A 22317-nucleotide genomic window follows, 5' to 3' on the forward strand; every position below is an offset into this window, starting at 1 on the left:
TTGTATTTATTTGCATTCAAATTCTTCTGCATGTACTGTTGTATGTACTTATCTTCCCCATTAATATCTAAACTCCTTGTAAGAAAGAATTATTTCATTCTTTATACTTATATCTCTAACTACTAATACAATGACACACTGTTGAATGATTTTTTCCTTTACAGTCCAAAGATCATTTTCCTTAGAAGAGAAAATAAAAATAAGAATTGAATAGAACGATAGTCAGTTATCATCATCCTTTCTGTCTCAGGCAAGTTGTCTCTTTTTCTGACCATTAAATTTCTCCCAACAGAGTTTTGTTTCTGTTTTTCTACTGTAAATCTCAAAATAAATAAAATCTTTCCCAACAGGAGTTTTTTTTTTTAAAGGATAAAATTAAAAAAGCAAACAAACCCTTTTTGTTATCAGTACCTTTCTTTGACCACCTCTGTTCATTATGAGCTTTAACATTGCTGGTGTCATTCTTACCCTACCAAGCCAAACTGAACTGGGAAAAAACTTAGCTATGACCATAAGAGTGGAAAATGATTGTTATGAAAATAAAATTCCAATATTAGAATACAATCTTTTCCTTCTTAACAGAGATGGGGAAATACTGAGGTAAGATGTAATATGTACTAAGAGAATTGGCTGATATATTCGTTAACTTTGCTGAACTGCTTTTCATTTTCATGTTTTTATAAAATTATATCCTTATGAAAATAATGGACAATGAAAATTTTTTTAACATTTCAAAGTCTTTATGTGGACTACTTTTTCAGTCTGAAGAATGTTTGATAAACATGGAAAGTTAGAATTGGAAGCGATGTTAGAAATCACTAGTCTAGAAACCTCCTTTTATATTTGAATGAATTTAGACTCAGTGTATCAACTTGCTTGACTTCTTCACAGTCATAGAGCTACAACTAGAAATTAGGCTTCTTGCTCTTTGCTGTAACCTTTCCCCTTCACCATGATGTATAGAAATCAGAAATATGGAGTTCATATGCAAAATGATCTAAAGATCGAGTGACCCTCAGGTTCTTAAAATCTCTTAGAGTAAGCTTATGTTTTTTATGTCAGGTCCTTTTCCAGATATCTCTTATCCTTCCCCATCAAGCAAGCATTCCTGTGTAAGATTACAAAAAGAAAAACATAAAAAGCAATTACACCAAAAACAACAAATCACCTGGGCCTGACTGTGTGAGCCTTTTTCCTCTACCTAGGCAGCTGCAGAATAATGAGAGCTAGGAGTCCTTGAGTTCACAGCCTGCTTCTGGCACCTCTCTGACCCCGGGCAACTTAATCACTGTCAGTCTCAGTTTCTTTACTGTAAAATGGAATTAGGAATATCACCTATGTTAAAAGACATTAACTAGGCAAAAGAAAGAGGGGAAGAAAGAAGGTATATTTTCATGACTTTTCCTGAAGACCAACCTTAATCATTATAAGTTTACATTCTTTCAAGAATGCATTATAGACATAGACATTGTTTTTTTTCTTTTTTTTTCTTTTGGTTTTTGCAAGGCAATGAAATGACTTGCCCAAGGTAATTAAGTGACAGAGGCCAAATTTGAACTCAGGTCCTCCTAACTCCAGGATCAGTGTTCTATTCACTGCACCACCTAGATACCCCTAGTCATCTTTTCTTGGAGCACAATTATATACCATTACATTTATGTACCCCATTTTATTTATTAATCCAGGAGCAACAAACATCTTTTTGTTAAAACTTTCTGGGAATATATTATCTCGTGGTGGCATCTCTAAACCGAAAAGTATGAACATTTTAGTTACTTCCTTACCATAACTCCAAATTTTCTTTCAAAATACTTAGACCAGTTCACAGGTCCTCTAATAGTATTTTAGTAGGCTTGTCTTCTTCAAATACCTTATTAAATATATTTCTGCCACTTATTAAATATATTGCCAAGTATTGCACTAGGTACTAGGTACTTGTACCAAGACCTAAATCAAATTTTCGACACACATTTAAGTCTGTACAAAATAAATACAAAGCAGTTTTTCTGCTGAAGGAACCAAGAGGGGCCTTCTCATTTATTTATAGTCAATGTTGACTTTTATGGTGATATGGTCCATTTCATATGGTCTATATAAGACTTCCCTTGTTTTTCAAATTATCATTTACTCTTTCTTAGAATCCATTAGCTATTTCTATCTTTTGTCATATATATGTTTGCTGAATATGAAGAAGCATCTGAGAATCATTTAGACTTGTATTTATTTTATTATAAATAACTTAGACTAGACTTCTGATTATTCATTGTTTAACAAGGAAGAGGAAAATGTTCCAAGAAACCCTTTAACCCGAAACTTGCTCTGGGTCGATTTAAGTTCATTATACTTTAAGCTGAGAACAAGATATGCAACCGAATGCTATTGTTTCACCATAAACAGTAGCACCATAAGGTATGGCATTGGGTTTAATTTATCAAATTTGAAAAGCCCTTCCTAAAACTTAAATATAAGCAGTTTTAACTCTACAAGATTTATTTCACTTTATATGTCATTTAGACCCACTTCTGCAGTTACTTTTCTAAGTTATTTTGCTTCTTCCATTTCCATTGAAAGTTTTTCAGCATTCATCCACTTGCATATTTATAAGTTACAAAATTTTCTTCCTCCCTCCCTCCCTTCCTTCCCAGAACCCTTCCTTCATTGAAGAACAATCTAGTGAATGTTGTATATATGTACATTATCATGTTTACATATTAATCATTTTGTGTATGAGAAATTAGGAGTAAAGGAAAAGAAAAAACACAGGATAGGATGAAAAACATGAGAAATTTTTAATAAGTGAACATAGTGTTCATTCAAATTCTATGGGAGTTTTTTTGTTGTTGATTTTGGGGATTTTTTTTTGTTTGTTTCATTTTGTTTTTCATCTGGATGTCAATCACTTTGACCATGACAGGTCTCCCAGGCTGTCCTAAATCTCTGAATTGCTGAGAGGAGCTGCATCCATCATAGTTTATCAGTTTATAAAGTTGTTAATGTGTACAGTGTTCTCTTGGTTCTGCTCCTTTTGCTCAGCTTCAGTTCATGTAATTCTTTGCATGCTTCTCTAGAGTCCAACTATTCATGATTTCTTATAGAACAAAAATATTCAATAGCATTCATATACTATATCTCGTTCAGCCATTCCTCAGTTGATGGGCATTCCTTAAATTTCCAATTCTTTGTCATTACAAAAAAAAAAGCTGCTACAAATATTTTAGAATATGTGGGACTTTTTATGATTTCTTCTGGATATAGCTGGATCAAAGGGTATGATCTGTTTTATTGCTCTCTCCAGAACAGATGGATCAGGTCACAACTCCACCAAATGTGCATTAATGTCCCAAACCTCCCATAACCTCTCTAACATTGATCATTTTCTCATTTTGTCATCTTAGCCAAAATGAGTGAAGTGCTTACCTTATAGTTGTTATCATTTGCATTTCTCTAATCAGTAATGATTTGGAGCATTTTTTTATTTGATTATTTATAGTTTTAATTTCTTCATTTGAAAACAGCCTGTTCATATCTTTGCCCACTTATCAATTAGGGGAAGGGCTTATTATCAATTGGGGGAAGGGCTTGTAACCTTATAATTGATTCAATTCTCTACATATTTTAGAAATGAGGCCCTTGTCAGAACCCCTAGCTGTGAAAAATATTTCCCATCTTTCTTTTGTCCTTATAATCCTGAGTACATTGGTTTTATTCGTACAAAATTTAATTTAATATAGTCAAAATTATTCATTTTGCAATTTGTAATGTACTCTATTCTTGTTTGGTCATAAATTTCTCCCTTTCCATAGATCCAACAGATAAATATTTCTTGAACTGTTAGGTGGTCTATGCTGTTACCCTTTTATGTCTAAATCCTGTACCCATTTTGACTTCATTTTGGTAATAGGGTGTGAGATGCAGATATATATATATAGATATAGATATACATATACATATACATATACATATACATATATCTGTATATCTATTTTTTACATACTATTTTCCAGTTTTCCCAACAGTTTTTGTCAAGTAGTGAGTTCTTTTCCCAGAAGCTAATGTCTGTGAGTTTGTCAAACAATAAATTACTATAGTCATTTACTACTGGATTTTTTGTACCTATCCTGATCCACCAGTCCATTATTCTATTTCCTAACCAGTACCAGGAAATTTTGATTTTGGAACTGCAGAAGCAGTACTAGTTCCCCTTTATAGTATAGTTTTAGATCTGGTACAGCTAGGCTTTACAATTTTTTCCATTAGTTTCCTTGATATTTTTCATCTTTTGTTGCCTCAGATAATTTTCTTATTTTTTTTTTTCTGTATCAGTAAAATAGTTCTTTGGCAATTTGATTAGTATGGCACTGAATAAATTATTTAATTTGGTTTGAATTATCATCTTTATTATATTAGCTTGCCTACCCATGAGCAATTTGATGCTTTGCCAATTGTTTAGATCTAACTTTATTTGTGTGAAAAATGTTTTGTAATTATATTCATATAGTTTCTGGGATTGTCTAGGGAGGTAGATTCCCTAGTATTTTGTGGTTTTTTCAGTTACTTTAAATGGAATTTCTCTTTCCATCTCTTGCCCTTGTGCTTTGTATTTCATGTATAGAAATGCTGATGATTTATGTGGGTTTATTTTTATATCCTGCTACTACTTTGCTGAAGTTGTTGATTGTTACAAGCAGTATTTTAGTTGATTTTCTACAGTTCTCTAAGTATAATATAACATCATATTAACTGCAAAAAAGTGAAAGTTTTACATCCTCGTTGCTAATTCTGATTCCTTAAGTTTCCTTTTTCTTCTCTTACTGCTAAAGCTAACATTATACATACATACATACATACATACATATATATATATGTATATATATGTGTGTATATATATATATATATATATATATATATATATATATATATATATATATATATATATAATAGTACTGGTAACAATGGGCATCCTTGTTTCACCCCGATCTTATTGAAAATGCTTCTAGTTTATCCACATTACATACAATATCTGTTGATGGTTTTAAAAAGATAGTGTTTATTATTTTAAGGAAAACTCCATTAATTCCTATAATCTCCAGTGTTTTTAATAGGAATGGATGTTGTATTTTGTCAGACTTTTTCCATATGATTTCCATTGTTTTTATTATTGATATGTTCAGTTATGTTGAGTGTTTTCCTTTTACAGAACCATTACTGTCGACCTGTTATAAATCCTACCTGATGATGGTGTATTATTCTAGAAATAATTTGTAATCTCTACTAAAATTTTATCTTAAGATTTTTGCATCAGTGTTCATTAATTTTCTATCTGTCTTTCCTTTGACTTTTGGAATTCTAATTTGTTATTTAGTTGGGGATCTTGAATTTGTTCTATTTCTATCTTTTTTTAGTTGCATACTCAATTCATTGATCTCCTCTTTCTCTTTTATCCATATAAACATTTAGATATAAAATTTCTGCTAAAAACTGCTTTGGCTGCATTCCAGAAATTTTGGTATGATGTGTCTCATTTTTTGTCATTTTCCTGTATGAAATAGTTGACTTGTTTTGTTTTTTGATCCTCTCATTCTTTAAAATTAGATTATTTAGTTTCCGGTTAATTTTTGGATTATCTTTTCATATGCCTTTATTTATGTATAATTTTTATTGCATCATGAAAAGCGTGCATTTATTCTGCATTTGACTGTAAGGATTTTATGCCCTAATTTATGGTCCATTTTGATACAGGTGCCATTTATTGCAGAGAAAAAAAGTATATTTTTTTCTATTGCCATTCATTTTTCTCCAGAGGTTAATTATTACTAAGTTTTCTAAGATTTTTATTCACCTTCCTAACTTCCTTCTTATTTAATTTATGGTTAGATTTATCTAATTCCTAGAAAGAAAGGTTAAGTTCCCCCTAACATTTTGCTGTCTATGTACCCTTGTAATTTATTCAGGTTCTGCTCTAAGAATTTGGATGCTATATACTTGGTGTATATATGTTTAATAATAATAATATAGGACTTCCAGGCGAGATGGCATCAAGAAGACAGGGACTGTGTTAAGCGCTCCCTGTATCCCCTCAAAAATAACATGAAAGAAACCTTTTAACAGAAACTCAATCAACAAAACCCAGAAAAAGAAGCTAGGAGAAGAACACCTACCAACAAGGTCAGTCTCAGGGGACTATGCGTGAACCAGGAAAAGAGACCAGAGAATCAGCACAAGGACAGCAACTGGGGGGAAGCCAAGGGACCAGCTTTAGCCTCAGAGAATTTGGTGAGAGGAGGGTCAAGAACCAACTTTAGCCTAGGAGTCTTTGGCCATGGGGAGGGAAGGTCTGCAGCCTGGAAATCATCCAGCTCAGTGCAGAACGTGAACTCCATACTTTTGGAGCATTCTTCTAGGAACAAAAAGTAGCTGCCCCATCCCCTCAAGTACGAGCATGGACTAAGTAGCCCACTCAGCTCAAAGGGAGATTGGCTTCCAGCCCATTGTTCAAGGTCAAACCAGACCCTGCTGGAAGAGGGCTTCAATCAATCCAGAGGAAGCAAACAGCACCCCCTACTGGCTGACCCTTGGTATTACTAAGCCAAGTGAACAAAGCCTCTAGGATGTTCAAAAGCAAACCTCTGAGAGCCAGCCCCCCCCAACACAAGATCCTAAAAAAATGAAGAAAAACCTGTGTAAAGGGGAACCCATGGAGAAATATTAGAAGGACCAGATTCTAATTCAGAGAGATCTAGCATTTTTGAGGAGAATATGAATTGGTCTCCAGCCCAGAAAGACTTCTTGAAGAATTCAGGAAGGAGTTAAAAAATAAATTGGAAAAGCTGGGAAAAGAAACTCAAGAGAAAATTAACACTTTGCAATAAGAAAACAAAACATTGGAAAATAAAATTGTACAAATACCAAAAGAAAATAATTCTCTCAAATCATCAATTGGAAAAATGGAAAACTCACTCAAAAGTACAACTGACCAACTGGAAAAGGAGTTGCCAAAAGTAAATGAAGGCTGCGTTCAGCGCGGGCTCCTGGTGAGAGGTGGGGCCAGAGCCGGGGAGCGAGGGCCGAGAGCCAGCGTGCCATGGCGGCCATGCCACCACCCCCGCCACCCCCCTCCCACAGCCCCAGCGGGCTGCAGCCTCATACCGGCCGTTCAAGCCACAGGCGCTGGGGCTGAGCCCGGGCTGGCGCCTGACGGGCTTCTCGGAGCTGAAGGGCTGAGGCTACAAGGTCTCGCCAGAGACACTGCTCACGCTCCTGGCAGGCCTGGCCCGGGCCCTCGGCACCCAACTGCAGCCATGGCGGGGACCCCGGGCCGCCTCCGTGGGCCCTTGGGATAGGAATGGATTCTTGCGTCATTCCCCTGAGACATGGAGGCTTCTCATTTGTGCAGACCACAGACTTCTTTTATCCTTTGGTTGAGGATCCTTACATGAGGGGACGGATTGCCTGTGCCAACGTGCTCAGTGACCTCTATGCCATGGGCATTACTGACTGTGGTAACATGCTGATGCTCCTCAGCATCAGCCAAAAGATGAATGAAGAGGAAAGAGAAAAGATCATGCCCCTGAGGTTTTCAGGATGCTGCCGAAGAAGGGGGAACCTCAGTGATGGGAGGACATACTGTGATAAACCCTTGGATTATCATTGGAGGAGTTGCCACTGTGGTGTGTCAGCCCAATGAGTTCATCATGCCAGACAATGGAGTTCCAGGGGATGTGCTTGTGTTGACCAAACCATTAGGAACACAGCTTGCTGTCAATGCCCACCAGTGGCTGGATAACCCAGAGAGATGGAATAAAATAAAACTGGTGGTATCCAAAGAAGATGTTGAATTAGCCTATCAAGAAGCAATGTTTAACATGGCGATGCTGAACAGAACTGCTGCAGGCTTAATGCACACATTTAATGCCCATGCAGCCACTGATATTACTGGCTTTGGAATCCTGGGACATGCTCAGAACCTTGCAAAACAACAGAAGAGTGAAGTGTCCTTTGTCATTCATAATCTGCCCATTATTGCCAAGATGACAGCAGTCAGTAAGGCCAGTGAGTGTTTTGGGCTTCTCCAAGGAACATCAGCAGAGACCTCAGGAGGGCTGCTGATCTGTCTGCCTCGAGAACAAGCAGCTCACTTCTGTGCTGAAATCAAGTCTCCAAAATATGGAGAGGGTCATCAAGCATAGATCATTGGCATTGTGGAAAAAGGCAACCAGACAGCTCGGATAATTGACAAGCCATGCATTATTGAAGTGATGCCCTGGGGAGCCAGTCTTCATCACGACAACTCCAATACCAGCCCTGAGACTACTTCATGAAATGGCCCACTTGTTTGAACCTCAGAGAACCCTGGAAACAATCATGAATGACTATTCAGAATGAGTCAGTGATTTGGTTTGGGGAAGGACAAATTTCCAAAGAAACATGATTAAACTGCTAGATGAATTACTTATTCTAATGAGACACTTAAAGAAAATAGCTGCTTTTACATGAGTTTCAAATGAGATCCTATCTCACATTTTCTACTTTATGGGGAAGTCTGACCCATATTGCCCTTTCTAGTCAAGATGAGGTCAATTGCTGAAGGATTTTTCTCACAACTGGATTTCTAGAGAGGACAGGTGATTGAACAGATACACTTAGAAGAAACAAGATTATTTATTTAAGATAAGGCGACTTTGACCACCCACTTAGATCATTAGTGACTAAGGCTGAAACAAGAACTCTGTTAAACCTGGAATGGGAGATATGGTGTGCTTAGGAGTAATCTGGGGGTGTTGATTTTTGCCTCTGAAGCTATCAGTTCTTCCTCATTCTGGCCAAGAATTGAGCAACTTGTCCAGAAATGGGGAAGTAGACCCCACAGCAGCACAAGCCTTGGCTCTGTTTATGATGCTTCTCCCATTAAACCTCTCAGAGGGTTGGAAGAAGCTGAGCTGATTTTCCAGAGTCCAGGTTTTGGCATCATTAAATCTGTGTGTAATCTTAGGTTATGGATTCCTGGTGACTTAATTAATAAAAAGACTCCTTTCACAGTAGGTTTGCATTCTATTCTTTCAGCATGGCCATGGCCCCTAAACATACACATCTGAAACAACAATAAAACTATGGAAAGTTAAAAAAAAAGTAAATGAAGAAAATTCTTCTCTAAAAAAAAAAGAATGGAATCTGTGGAAACTAATGACTTCATGAAACAACAAGATTCTGTTAAATAAAACCAAAAGATTGAAAAAATAGAAGAAAATGTAAAATACTTCATCAGCAAAACCTGAGAACCAATCAAGAAGGGACAGCCTGAGAATTATCAGCCTTCCTGAAAATATTGAAGAGAAAAAAAAAAGCCTGGACTTAATATTACAGGATTTAGTGATGGAAAATTGCCCTGATATCATGGAACCAAAGGGCAAAATAGTTATTGAAAGAATACATCAATCCCCTCTGGAAAGAGATCCTAAAATGAAAACACCAAGAAACGTTGTGGCCAAATTCCAGGACTATTAGATAAAAGAGAAAATCCTGCAAGCAGTCAGAAAGAACCAATTAAAATATCAAGGAGTCACAGTAAGGATCACACAGGACCTGGCTGCATCAATATTAAGGAATCCAAGGGCCTGGAATGAGAAATTCCAAAGAGCAAGGGAGCTTGGAATGCTGCCAAGAATCCACTATCCCACAAAGCTGAGCCTTCTCTTCTAAGGGAAAAGATGGACATTTAATGAACTGGAAGATTTACATTTCTTGATGAAAAGACTATAGCTAAATAGAAAATTTGGACAGGCTCAAGACACACATGAAATAATAATATGAATAATAATAAATAATAAAATGAAACAAGCTAAATCCTCACCTTAGGGAAAGACTCTATTTGTTAACTCTATTGGAGAGTTAGCCAAAAGTGATGGACATGCATTACTTTTCTGTGCCTCAGATAGAATGATTTAAAAACAATAGTTCCTTAAAAAGGAAGATGGGAGGATGGAGGAGAGTGAATGGGGTAAATCTCATTACATCAAGAGGTACAAAAGGCCTATTGTAATAAAGGGGAAGAAGGGAGGAGTTGAGAACTACTTGTATCTTCATCTCCTCAGACTTGACTTAAAGTTAACTTACACACATTCAGTTAAGTTAAGAAACTTGTTTCAAGTATTAAAAGGGGAAAAGGGGAGGGGTGACGGGGAGAAAAAGGGGAACTAAAGGAAGGGAAGGAGAAAGGGGAAAAGGGAAAAGGGGAAAGAAAGGGGAAGGGGGTTGATATAGGAGGGCAAACACACTGAAGGTGGCTGTATTCAGAAACAAAATACTGGGGAATATGGATAAAAGGGGAAAATACAGTCATAGGGAAGATAGTATAGAGGGCAATAAAGAGTTAGTAATTATAACTTTGAATGTAAATGGGATGAACTCTCCCTTAAAATGTAAGTGAATAGCAGAGTGAATTAAAAAACAGAATCCTACAATATACTGCTTACAAGAAACTCATTTAAAGCAGAGAGATACATATAGATTAAAAGTAAAAGGTTGGAGCAAAATATACTTTGTTTCAGGTGAAGTGAAAAAAAGCAGGGGTTGTAATCCTTATCTCAGACAAAGGCAGCTGCAAAAAATATATAGCATTCAAAGAGATAAGGAAGGATTCTATATCATCCTAAAAGGTACCAAAGAGAATAAAGTAATTTCAGTACTAAATAAGGATGTATCCAATGGTATTTCATCCAAAATCTTAGAGGAGAAGTTGAAAGAGCAACAGGAAGATATGGACTGCAAATCTCTTACTAGTGGGAATGGCTTAACAAACTATGCTATATGTTTGTCATGGAACACTTATTGTTCTATTAGAAACCAGGAGAGATTGGGCATGGAAGGATTTGCATGAATTGATGCTGAACAAGATGAGCAGAACCAGAGAAACATTGTACACTCTGATGGCAGTGTGGGAGACTTTCTCATTCCATCAGTGCATTAATAAGGGACAACTTTGAACTGTCTGTGATGGATAATACCATCTGTATCTGGAGAAAGAATTGTGGAGTTTAAACAAAGACCGAAGACTGTTACCTTTAATTTAGAAAAAAAAAGTTATCCTATTATATAATTTTGCTATCTCTTATACTTTATTTTTTCTTCCTTAAGGATATGATTTCTCTCTCATCACACTCAACTTAGATCAATGTATACCATCAAAGCAATGTAAAGACTGCAACAGACTGTTTTCTGTGGGGGATGGGGGAGGGAAGCAAGATTAGGAGAAATATTGTAAAATATTGTAAAACTCAAAATTAATAAAATCTTTTGAGAGAGAGAGAGAGAGAGAGAGAGGATTGTGTAAGCTCCCTGTGGGCAGGGACGACTCTGTTTTTCTCTGGCATAGTGCCTGGCTCTTACTAAGTACATAATCAATGCCTGCTGATTGACCCATTGTTTTATCTTTCCCACTTTAGTGCCCCCACATAGCAGCCACTTCATAAAATATGGCCAGTTGTGCAATAACTCAAACTGCAAATTCCTAAAAATCACCTCCCTACACAAAATTGATCCATAAAAGCCAAGAGTGATATGAGGGAAAGGAAATGAAGGTGACAACATTCAAAAAGTTTGGAAATAAAAATAGGAACATAAAAAAACATACAATATCATTGCCTATAATCCCTTTTAAGAAGATGTAGTTTCAGGGACCAGTTAGGTGATGCAGCGGAGAGAGAGGACCTGAGTTCAAATTTAGCCTCAACCACTTAATACTTATTAGCTGTGTGACTTTGGCCAAGTCATTTAACCCCATTGCTTTGCAAAAAACAAAAATAAAGTTGTAATTTCCTCCCTTCCTTCTCCCTTTTAATGATATATTTTTTTGCATTTCCTTTGTCTTAGATCAGAATTGCTACCCCTGTTTTGTTTTGTTTTTTACTTCCACTGAAGCATAATCGTTATTTTGCTCCAGCCTTTTACCTTTACCCTGTGTGTATCTCTGCTTCATATGTGTTTCTTGTAAACATCATATTATAGGATTCTGGTTTTTTAATCTAGTCTGCTCTCTGCTTCCATTTTATGGGGAAGTTTATTCCATTCACAGTGACATTTAAGATTACTAATTCTCCATTACCCTCCATGCTATCTTTGCTCATTTATACTTTTCTCTTTTCTTCCCTCTTATTCTTCTTCACCAGTGATTTGCTCCCTTTCCCCTTTAACTTTTCTTTTAAATTTTGACTTCAACTTTACTGTTTCTTTTACCTTTGTCTTCCCTTTTATCAGTCCATTTTTTCCCTTTCTTTCCCTCCCCCACCCTCCAATTCCCTGTAAGGTAGGATTGATTTTCAGTCCCAATTGGGAATGTATATTCACCCTCTGAGCCAAATCTCTTGAGAATAGAATTTACTCAGTGTTCACTCCTTCCCTACTTTCCCTCAACTATAATAGATCTCTGTGTCTCTTCACCTTGTGTTATTTAACCACTAATTCCTAGCCTTCTCCTGGTATGGTACTTCTTTTTATGTCTTTATTGTTTTAACCCTGTCTTGTACATTTCAACCCTTTTGTCAAAATAGACTACTTTTATCTGCCCTGATAGAAGTACCATTCTCAGAGGTTGATTATTTTGTTGATTGATAAGTAGCATTGCCTCATAGTCACTGAGTATACTCCCCTCTTCTGTACCATTAGAAATATACTTCTCAAGAGTCATAAATCCTTTCAAATTATAATTGAATTATACCACCTCCTTTTTCAACTACCTACATGAATGCATAATTTTCATAAGCCTAAGTGTCAAGCAAGGCCTGATCATTTCATGAGCTATTTATTACTGCCCCACCCCACCCCCAAACACACTCCCTTCAGTTCTATCCAAAACATCAAGTAAAGCAAACTCACTTCAATATCTTTTCATATCCTGTCCCCCTTAAGTATCCTTTCTCCCTTTGTCCCTTTTGTAACCCTTGTTTACTAAAGTATGTATTAAAACAAGATCACTTCTTAATATATTTATATTATCCTCCGAATTGTACTACAGCCCTCCTTAACTAAAGTATCTTGACCAATATAATTCATAAACTTTCTCTCCTGGATCTGTTTTCCATGTCATTTATTTTTTGTAAAAGGTACTTTGTTTCCTTTAATTTTTTCAGCCTTTTGATTTTGTTTAATGGAATCTTGGTGTCTCACATATTTATTAGTTTCTATTTTCTTAATTTTGCTTTTGTATTTTCCTTTCTAGTTGGTTAATTTTACTTTTCAATGAGTTGCTTTTCTTTTTTCAGTTGTTTAATTTTACTTTTTGCTGAGTTGCATTCCCTTTCCAGATTGGTGATTTTGACTCTTAGATGAATTGCATTCCTTTTCCAGGTGTTTGATTTTACTTTTTGATGAGTTTTATTCCTTTTCCATTTGGTCAGGTTTTTTTTTTTTTGATTAGTTGTATTCTTTCTTCATTTGGTTATTTTTATTTTTAAAGGAGTTGATTTCTTCAGTCAATTTTATATAATTCTCCTGCATGGCTCTAATTTCCTTTTTCCATTTTTCTTCTTCCTCTCTTCTTTGGTTCTTAAAATCTTTTTCTTAACTCCTCCATAGGATTTTGGATTTGAGTCTAATTCATAAACTCTTTTGAGACTTCCCATGTAGGTTTGTCACTGCTTTCTCAGCTTCTGAGATGGAATTTTTATCATCTCTATCTGAATAATAACTTTCCATATTTATTACTCTTTTAGGGGTTTCTTTTTACTTGTTTTGATTGTTGTGCTCTACTCCTTGGGTATAGGGAGTCTACTCCTGAGTTTTGTTTTTTTGCTGGGACTGAAGTGTGATCTGGTTCATCTCTGGCCAAGATGTTACTTGTATAGTCCAGGTCTTGCCTTTGCAGAAGCTTGTTTGACTTCTTTATGTCCAAGCTCTGCCTATGCAGAGGTTTGCTCCCAACACAGTCTTCTCTATTGCACCAGTGTTCCTAGGACTCAGACTTTGTCTGGGGTTGGGACCCTCCTGCTGGCACTTGTCTAGCTGAGCTGGGACCTGGTCTGCACTGAAGCTAGAAGCCTCCTGTTGGCTTTCCTGCTCTTCAGTCTTGCTGCTTTACTTCTCCTTTTTCCCTGAGGAGTCAGACCTTCACTGAAGATCCCCCATGATGTCTTGAGTTGAAAATTTGTTTCAGTCTTTTTTGGGGGGGATCTATAGCTTTAATGTCAATGCAGAGGCTTCATTTAGCAACGTTGTAGGGAAAAGCTCTAGGAGCATGCTAGGTTCACGGAGACACCTTGGTCCTGCCCCAGAAGTCCCTTTCTAAATATTTTAAGATTTGGGGTTCATTTCCCCTAATTTTAAATCATCAACAGTAAAGATAAATTGAGCCAGTCCTTTTCTGTCCACACACAATAGGGAAAGCCCTTAAAATAGGGACAGGCAACCTCAGACCCATAGGCCAAATTCATCTGGCATTGCCAAGCAGCTATGAATGTGACTTGAAATTTAATTGATTTAGGAGCTTTTTAGGGGTGAATTAATTAAATGTTTGATTGCCTGTGAATCATGTTACAAATTTTCAAATGGACCTTGTCAGAAAAAAAGATTTCCCACTGCTACTTTTATAGTCATTAAGTATTTCTTTAAATACCTGCTTTATGCTAGGCTCTCTGCTAAATGGTGGGATGACATGAAAAGTGAGATAGTCACCGTTCAGATCGCCCTGCCAGTGCACAGTCATACTTTTGTGTCTGACAGCAGTAGGTCTAAAAATTTTTGAATACTTTCACTTAATGTTGTGAACCCATTTCAATTTTAGTAGAAACCATTTGTTTAGATCTGTGGGCATTATTTTGAAAAATTAGGAAAATGTGCCACTTGATAGTCCTTGTTTCTATTTAAAAATAGCATGTATCAGATCATCTTATTCTGCTCAGCCTCAGGTAGGTGTAGGAGGATGAATTCTAAGATGTGAGGGCCTCTGAGGGTTTGCACTTGTTTGACTTTATATTCAAAGCCAAAGGATTAAACTATATAAAATAGAATTTAAGATTATTCAGAATTTTATCAAGTAAGAGAATGTTTAAGAAAGAAAAAAAGAATCTTAACTTTGGGAAATTACAGTATCTGTAAAATATATACCTCAGTTAAATTTAAATATAGAATCAGACTAGAATTGAAATTGCCAGGATCTGATCATTCTTGGTGTATTTTCTTTACATAGTTTTTTGAAAACAAAAACATTAAAATTATTATTATATGCTATGCTATATTTTACTGGCAGTTTTAAAATTATTTTATTATTAATTTCTTCTTAAAAACTGTCATGCATAAGTCTGAAAATAATCATTTTGAACTTTCTGATATATAGGGAATTATGATCTATAGTTTGAAATATATATTGATCATTTTTTTTCAGGATTTTAACATCAGTGATCACTATGCTTTTAAAATAAAATAATGATGTCACATTTATGTTGAATTTTAAGGTTCAATATAATGCAAAGTGCTTTCCTCACAATGACCTTATTAGAATCTAAATTATTAACCTTTCTATTTTATATGTACGCTGAGATTCAGAGAAGCTCATTAAAAGACTTGACCCTAATAACTCATAATACATATCAGACCCGGGATCTGGATTTCTCCTAATTCCAAATCAAAATTTTTTGACATACAATTTCACTTCTGTAAGTTATTTTAATATATCAAGAGTTTCTCTGTTAACAATGATCAAACAAGGACTTTTTTAGCCAGATCTCCCTTTCTGATTTGCAGCTATGCTTATCCCTGTGGCAGTTCAATGCTTTCAAGAATGTTTCTTTAAAAATAATTTTTTTTCACCTGATCACACAAGACTGATCAGACAAATTCCCAACATTCTTAAAAACCTTGATGCTACTTTGCAGATTTTAGTGCTGTGTAGATATCACAATAATTGGTTTAACTCAAAGCTTCTGTCAGAATGGCTCTCATAACTGTTTCTGTGCTCGTATAGATGAAGCCTTAATTTTCTCCATCTTTTTTTGAGCAAGAAACTCAGAAATAGTTATTAGGACTTTTTTAATATTAGAAGTAATTTATCAGGAAAATCCATGTAATTCAAATATCCTATTATTAAACAAGATTAAGAAAAATATTTCACTAAAGTTTATATCAGGATTCTCTGCTTCAACAAATGTTCTGCATTGTTAGGTACAAGGCATTGGGCTGGTCCTGAGGGGTTACCAGACATTGCAAGTAAATCTTGTACTGCCCACAAGAAGACATTTGTGTTCTCAGATTGAAATATAGTTATTTTTAAAATAAATCATATTAATTTTCCTAAAAGCATTGCATAGGAATACTAACTTGTTTCTTTTACCACTTGAAATCTTCATGCAGGATCTACACAAGTGTTTAGGAAGACAATAATAGGGCAAAGGCAAGTGAGTACTAATAAATCAATTGCCACTGTCAGTTCCCTATTTAATGTTCTCTAGAATACATGAGATTTATCACTAAGGAATTGTAGAATAATGGTAGTATATGGAAACAAAGTCCACCAGGGATGTGTACTACATCATTTGGATTTAGCGCTGCCATCTGCTTAATGGCATCAAGATGACTACAGAGGTACTTATGATCAACCATTCATAGCAGTGACAGATGCTGCCGAGAGTTAACATGCCAAGGAAAGAGGTTTGTTACCAAAATGCAGATTGTGTGACAAGGTTGCTGAAAAGAGCATTATTTTTTTACCTGTCCCAACAGCTAAAGGTTTTAGGTTTTTTTCCTTCTCTTTTCTGTCAAGGCCTATATTTAGAGGGTGTTTATTGAATCACAGATCTATATTCTTTTCTCTATCAAATTTGTGACTGCTTCTTATAAGAAGCTATTAAAAACATTGATTCAAACATTTGTTTATATGGTCTTATCATCCAAACAGAATGAAAATAACATTTTTTTAATTCTTGACCCATTCTATAAAAAATGGAATCTATGAAGCTTCCCTCAATTACAACTAATAATTAACTGATGACATCTCACCAAGTTAATTAGCAAAGTTAGATGTTACAGTGCACATATACCTTTTCTAAAATACAATATTATTGAGAATTTATTTAGGTTATCAATATAATTCATAACTCAGAGCTTCAAAGAACCGTTGGAGGTCATCTGGTTAAACCCCACCATTTTACAGATAAAGTTGAGGCTCAGAGAGAGTAATCTCATAATTAATGAGTAGCGGAGCTTGGTTTTTGAAATCCAAGTCCTGATTCCAAATCCTGAAGTCTCTCCTGACTGAGGAGCAGGAAGATCACAAGACTTATCTTGAGCCCAGAACTTGATTTGCTCTAATATCATTTGCTAGATCTATGATAAATGACAAAAATCATTTTACTTGCCTTTAGTATGTTTATCTCTTCACAAGGCACAACTTCATGGATTGTCTTTAAGAAAATGCTTTGTAAATTAAGGCAGAATAATGGAAGCAATGGTACTCAGTACTGGGTCAGGAGGCCTGAATTTGATCCTCAGCTCTAATACTTAGGATCTTTATGACCTTGGACAAGTCATTTTACCTGTCAAAGACTAACTTTTCTCATCTCTAAAATGTGTTTAATGAAGTCATACTGCTTTACATTTCATGTGGAGAAAGTTCTATGTGAACCCTAAGTTTTACTATGAAATTGTGAAATTAATCATCAAAATGTTTTTATTTAAATGGATTTATGATCACATACCTGTTGGTTTGCTTTCAGTTAGTATTCATTAATCACCTACTCTATTCTTGACACTCTTGGGAACTCCTCATGCAAAGTCCAAGATGAAATAGCCTTTTAAGGGGGATTTGTATTCATTGGGTAGGGGACAATGTAAATATATGCAAAGATTAAGTTAATAACAATAAAACAAAGTAATCTTGTGAGCTGGGGGTACTAAATTGGAGGATGAGAAAAGGTCTGTTGAGCTAAGCTTTGAAGGGAGTAGCTGGGAGACAGGGACACTGGGAGACTGATGTGATAGAAGATAGTATTCCATACATAAGAAGAGCCTTTGGAATACACAGAGGTGGGAGATAAGACTGTAGAGTAAAAGAAAGGAGTAATGCAAAATCAGTCTAAAAATTGGAGCTTCGGAAAGGCCTTTAAAATTTAAAGAAGGATTTGTATTTTATCACTGAGGCAAATATGAAGTCAACAAAACTTGTGTGAAGGGATTTATATGATCACATCTATCAAATATGGAAGTTGTGTGAGACTGACTTGAATACAGGGAGACCAAGCAAGAGACTATTGAATAATCTATTTCCAGGGGGAAGCTAGGTGGCGCAGTGGATAAAGCACCGGCCCTGGAGTCAGGAGTACCTGAGTTCAAATCCGGTCTCAGACACTTAATAATTACCTAGCTGTGTGGCCTTGGGCAAGCCACTTAATCCCGTTAGCCTTGCAAAACAAAACGAAACAAAACAAAACCTCAAAAACTTAAATTGTAGCTCCTACATGCCTTCAAATCCTATGGGATTTTTACAGATTGTACTTCTTAGAACATGATCTCAAAGTTTGACCCTGATGCTTTAATAGATCTTCATTTTCATTAGATGTATTACACGATTTTTAATGTTATTTCATTAAAAATAAAATATGCCTTAACCTTAAAGCACATGAATATTATACAAGATAGAAGATATGGAGAGGCTATGATATGTTTTAGAATTTCTCTCATGCTCTCTTTTTTTAAGGTTTTTTTTTTGGTGGGTTTTTTGTTTGGTTTTTTTTTGGCAAGGCAATGGGATTAAGTGGCTTGCCCAAAGCACACAGCTAGGTAATTATAAAATGTCTGAGGTTGGATTTGAACTCAGGTACTCCTGACTCCAGGGCCGGTGCTTTATCCACTGCGCCACCTAGCTGCCCCCAATTTCTCTCATTCTCAAATAATTTCTCTTCATATAAAAAATAGAAACTACAGTTACTCAAATCTCTGTTTTCATTGTGCCGCAATTCCACATAACAAAGGACACTGCAAAAATGTTTGGGAACTGCTACTGTGGAGAATATACCCAATATGCTGGAGGCTTTCTTCTGGTTTTTATAATGCCTCTAATGTACCAGCATTAAAGAACCACAGTATTTGGGAGTAAAAATACTATCAATACATCACAAGGAGTCTCTTCTAAAATGTAGAGGTGGAACCCATCGATTCTTGAAATAACACATTTGAGAAAGCTCTATTTCTGAGACAGTGAGGTTTTGTTGTTTTTTTTTTTTTGGTTGTTTATGCCCCTCTAATTTCTGTCCTAAATTTGACTTTATTCAGTCATTTTTTTAAGTCATGTCTGACTCTTTGTGATGCTATTTGAGGTTTTTCTTGGCAAAAATACTGGAATGGTTTATCATTTACTTCTCCAGTTCATTTTACAGATAAGGATACTGAAGTAAACAGAGTTAAACAGCTTGCCCAGGATCACCCAAAGAGAGTAAGATCTGAGGCTGGATTTGAACTCAGGAAGATGAGTTTTCCTGACTTGCTCTAACTACTGTACTACCTAATTACCCATCCTAAATTTGCTTCCTTGCAACTTTACCCATTGTTCCTGGGCTTGCTCTCTCTGGGACAAATATAATCTTGCCTCCACATGATAGCCCTTCAGAAATTTGAAAATAGTTATCATGTCAATCAATCAATAAATATTAAGTGCTTATTATGTGTGAAGCACTGTCCTAGGTACTGAATGAAACTTCTTGAAAAGAGAATATTTTAATGGAAAACAAGTACATAAAAGTGAACCTACAGAATAAATATAAAGAGATTAAAGACAAATGCAAAATAGTTTCGCACAACGTAGTTTTAGAGTAGTTGAGGGAATAAGAGAAGGTTTGTGTAGAAGGTTGTGGTTCTTGCATTCATATCCTGAGGAAAGCATTGGGGTTCTAGAAAGGTATATGATGAGGGAATGCATTCCAGGTATGAATAACAGCTAGTGCAAAGGCATAGAGATCAAGATATAAAATATTATGTATAACAAAGTTTGTCTTGACTAAAGAGAATTTGAAAAGAAAGTTCTATATAAAAAGAATGGAAAGGTAAATATGGAACAAGCTTAAGAAAGACTTTAAATGCTATCAAAGAGGACAATGACATCAGGAAGGAAATGCCATAGTATGCAAAAGAATTGGTTTAGGTGGACTCGGAGGGCTGTGCAAAGTCACCAGGTTCACCTTCCTCACCTTCTCCTCTGGAACCATATGTTTCTAGCAGCTAGTTATAGGTCAGGGAAACTGGAGATGAACCTGGATGAATTAGGATTCCACTGGAGTCTATTAAGTAGGGAAGTAACAAAGTCACATCTCTTCCCTTGAGTCTTCTTTAAGAAAAAAAATGTTGAGTTCCTTCAAAAAAATCCTTATAAACTCAAAGTCCTTTCCCATCCTGGTTGCCTTTTGTTTCCAAAAGACTAAGAACAAGTAGACAAACAAGTAGAAGAACTAATAGAAAAAAGTGTTGCTAAAACCCAGAAAATAGAGAATATTTGGAAGAATAGCAGTGCCATATGCTTCAGAGAAGTTAAGAAGGATGAGGTCTGAGAAAAGCCCATTGAACTAGGCAATGAAGTTGTCATTGAGAACTTTATAGAGAGCAGTTTCAGTTTAATAACGATGTTAGAATACAAATTGCAAAGTATTGAGGATGTCAGAGAAAGTAGTGAAATTGAAGCAGTGAATAAGTACAATTTATTCTAAGAGTTTGGTGTTAGGCAAATAGATAGTATATGATAGCTTAAGGGGGTATTAGACACCACTGAGGTTTTACTTTTTATTTTTCTTTAAAGCTGGGAGAGACAAATTATATAGAGATTTCAGGTTAGAGAGTAAGGTGGTAGAAGTGTGGTAACAATATGCAGTAGAATATGTGAAGGCATGAGATAAAGAGGTTTGATGATCAAATAGCAGAAACATAACAGCAACAACACTATTGATAGCTAGTATTTATCTAACATCTACTCCATGCTAGATTGTAGGTTAAGTACTTTGTCAGCTATTACTCATTTGATCCTTACAATAATCCTGGGTGAGAGATGGCCTGTCTGTCTCTGTTTCTTATTCACTTAAGTGACTTGCTAAAGTCACACAGCTACTAAATGTCTAAAGGTGTTTTTATATCATGTCTTCCTGACTGACTCCAAGCCCTACAGCACCTAGCTGCCTTTGTAAAAGACTAAAGGATGAGAGAATGGAGGAAGGACATCAAGATGAAAAGTGAAAAAAAAAAATAGAGAGATCCTGTTATATCGGGTTTTTGGAGGATTTGGGGTTTTTTTTCCAATGAAGTATATAGGGACCCCAACTGAAGGGGGCTAGACTATAGAGGAAAGAAGAGGGAAAAAAGTCAAAAAGCAGACTATAAAAGTGAGCAAATGACAATAAAAACAAATAATCTTACCATAAAAATCTATGGTAACAGGAAAGCTCAATAAGAAACTCAGAAGATAATTTCTTGAAAACATTCACGTAAATGGTAGATAGAACACAAGCCCGACAAAAATTTCTTCGGAGCTAAAACAAGCAGTTTTTTTTAAAAAAAAAAAGAACCAAAAATAATTTTAAAAATGAAATAAGAGCAGTGTGGGGAATGAGACATGAAATGTTATATAAGACAATTATGAAAAAAATTGAATAGTTTTGGAAAAAAATTTGAAAAAATAGCTCCTTAAAAATCAGAATTGGACAGATGGAAATTAGTGAATTCATGGGAAACCATAATGCAAAAATATAAGGAAATGTGAAATCATCACAGTAACAACAGACCTGGAAAATAGATTGAGAAAAGATAATTTATTAATTATCGGGCTATGTGTGAAAACCATTATTTTTTTAAAGTCTAGACATCACATTTCAAAAAATCATGTTTTGAGAAAAATTTCCCAAGTATCTTAGAACCAGACAATAAAGTAGAAATTGGAAAAATCTACCAATAACCTCTTGAAAAATCTCACATGAATATTGAAATGAAATGAGATGAAAACTCACATGAATATTATAATCATATTCCAGAATTCCCAAATCAAGAAAAAACTATTTCAAGGAAAAAGAAATAATCCAAATACAATGGAGCTACAATTTGGTCAGTACTAGATTTAGTAGCTGCCACTACTCTTAAAGTAGTAGGAGGCTTAGAATATGATATTCCAGAAGACAAAAGAGTTTGCAATCCAAGGTTAATCTAGCCATTTAATGAAATGGAGCAATTCCAGGCATTCCTGTTGAAAAAAAATCAAAACTGAAGAGAAAATCTGACATACAAACATGAGAGAGAAAGGATAAAAAATTTAAACATAAGTGAGAAATAATAAGGTACATAATAAAGTTAAACTATTTACATTCC

At 35.4% G+C, this 22317-nt stretch overlaps 1 protein-coding gene and 1 pseudogene across 8 annotated transcripts in view; both read left to right on the forward strand.

The window, feature by feature from the left end:
• Window positions 1-22317, forward strand: part of KHDRBS3 (KH RNA binding domain containing, signal transduction associated 3) — a 291640-nt gene that overhangs the window by 225159 nt on the left and 44164 nt on the right. Inside the window, exon 8 of one of the 8 annotated variants that reach the window (XM_074202592.1) lies at window positions 165-250. The exons of 6 other annotated variants lie outside the window; for them this stretch is intronic. In XM_074202592.1, coding sequence (XP_074058693.1) covers window positions 165-210 — 46 coding nt within the window. In that variant the 3' untranslated portion in view covers window positions 211-250. Of the gene's footprint in view, window positions 1-164; window positions 251-16335; window positions 16370-22317 lie in introns of those variants that run through there. One more of the 8 variants, XM_074202595.1, reaches the window with a different exon arrangement.
• Window positions 7315-10119, forward strand: LOC141503406 (selenide, water dikinase 2-like; annotated as a pseudogene).

The sequence above is a fragment of the Macrotis lagotis genome, chromosome X, assembly GCF_037893015.1.
Source record: "Macrotis lagotis isolate mMagLag1 chromosome X, bilby.v1.9.chrom.fasta, whole genome shotgun sequence".
Lineage (NCBI taxonomy): Eukaryota > Metazoa > Chordata > Mammalia > Peramelemorphia > Peramelidae > Macrotis > Macrotis lagotis.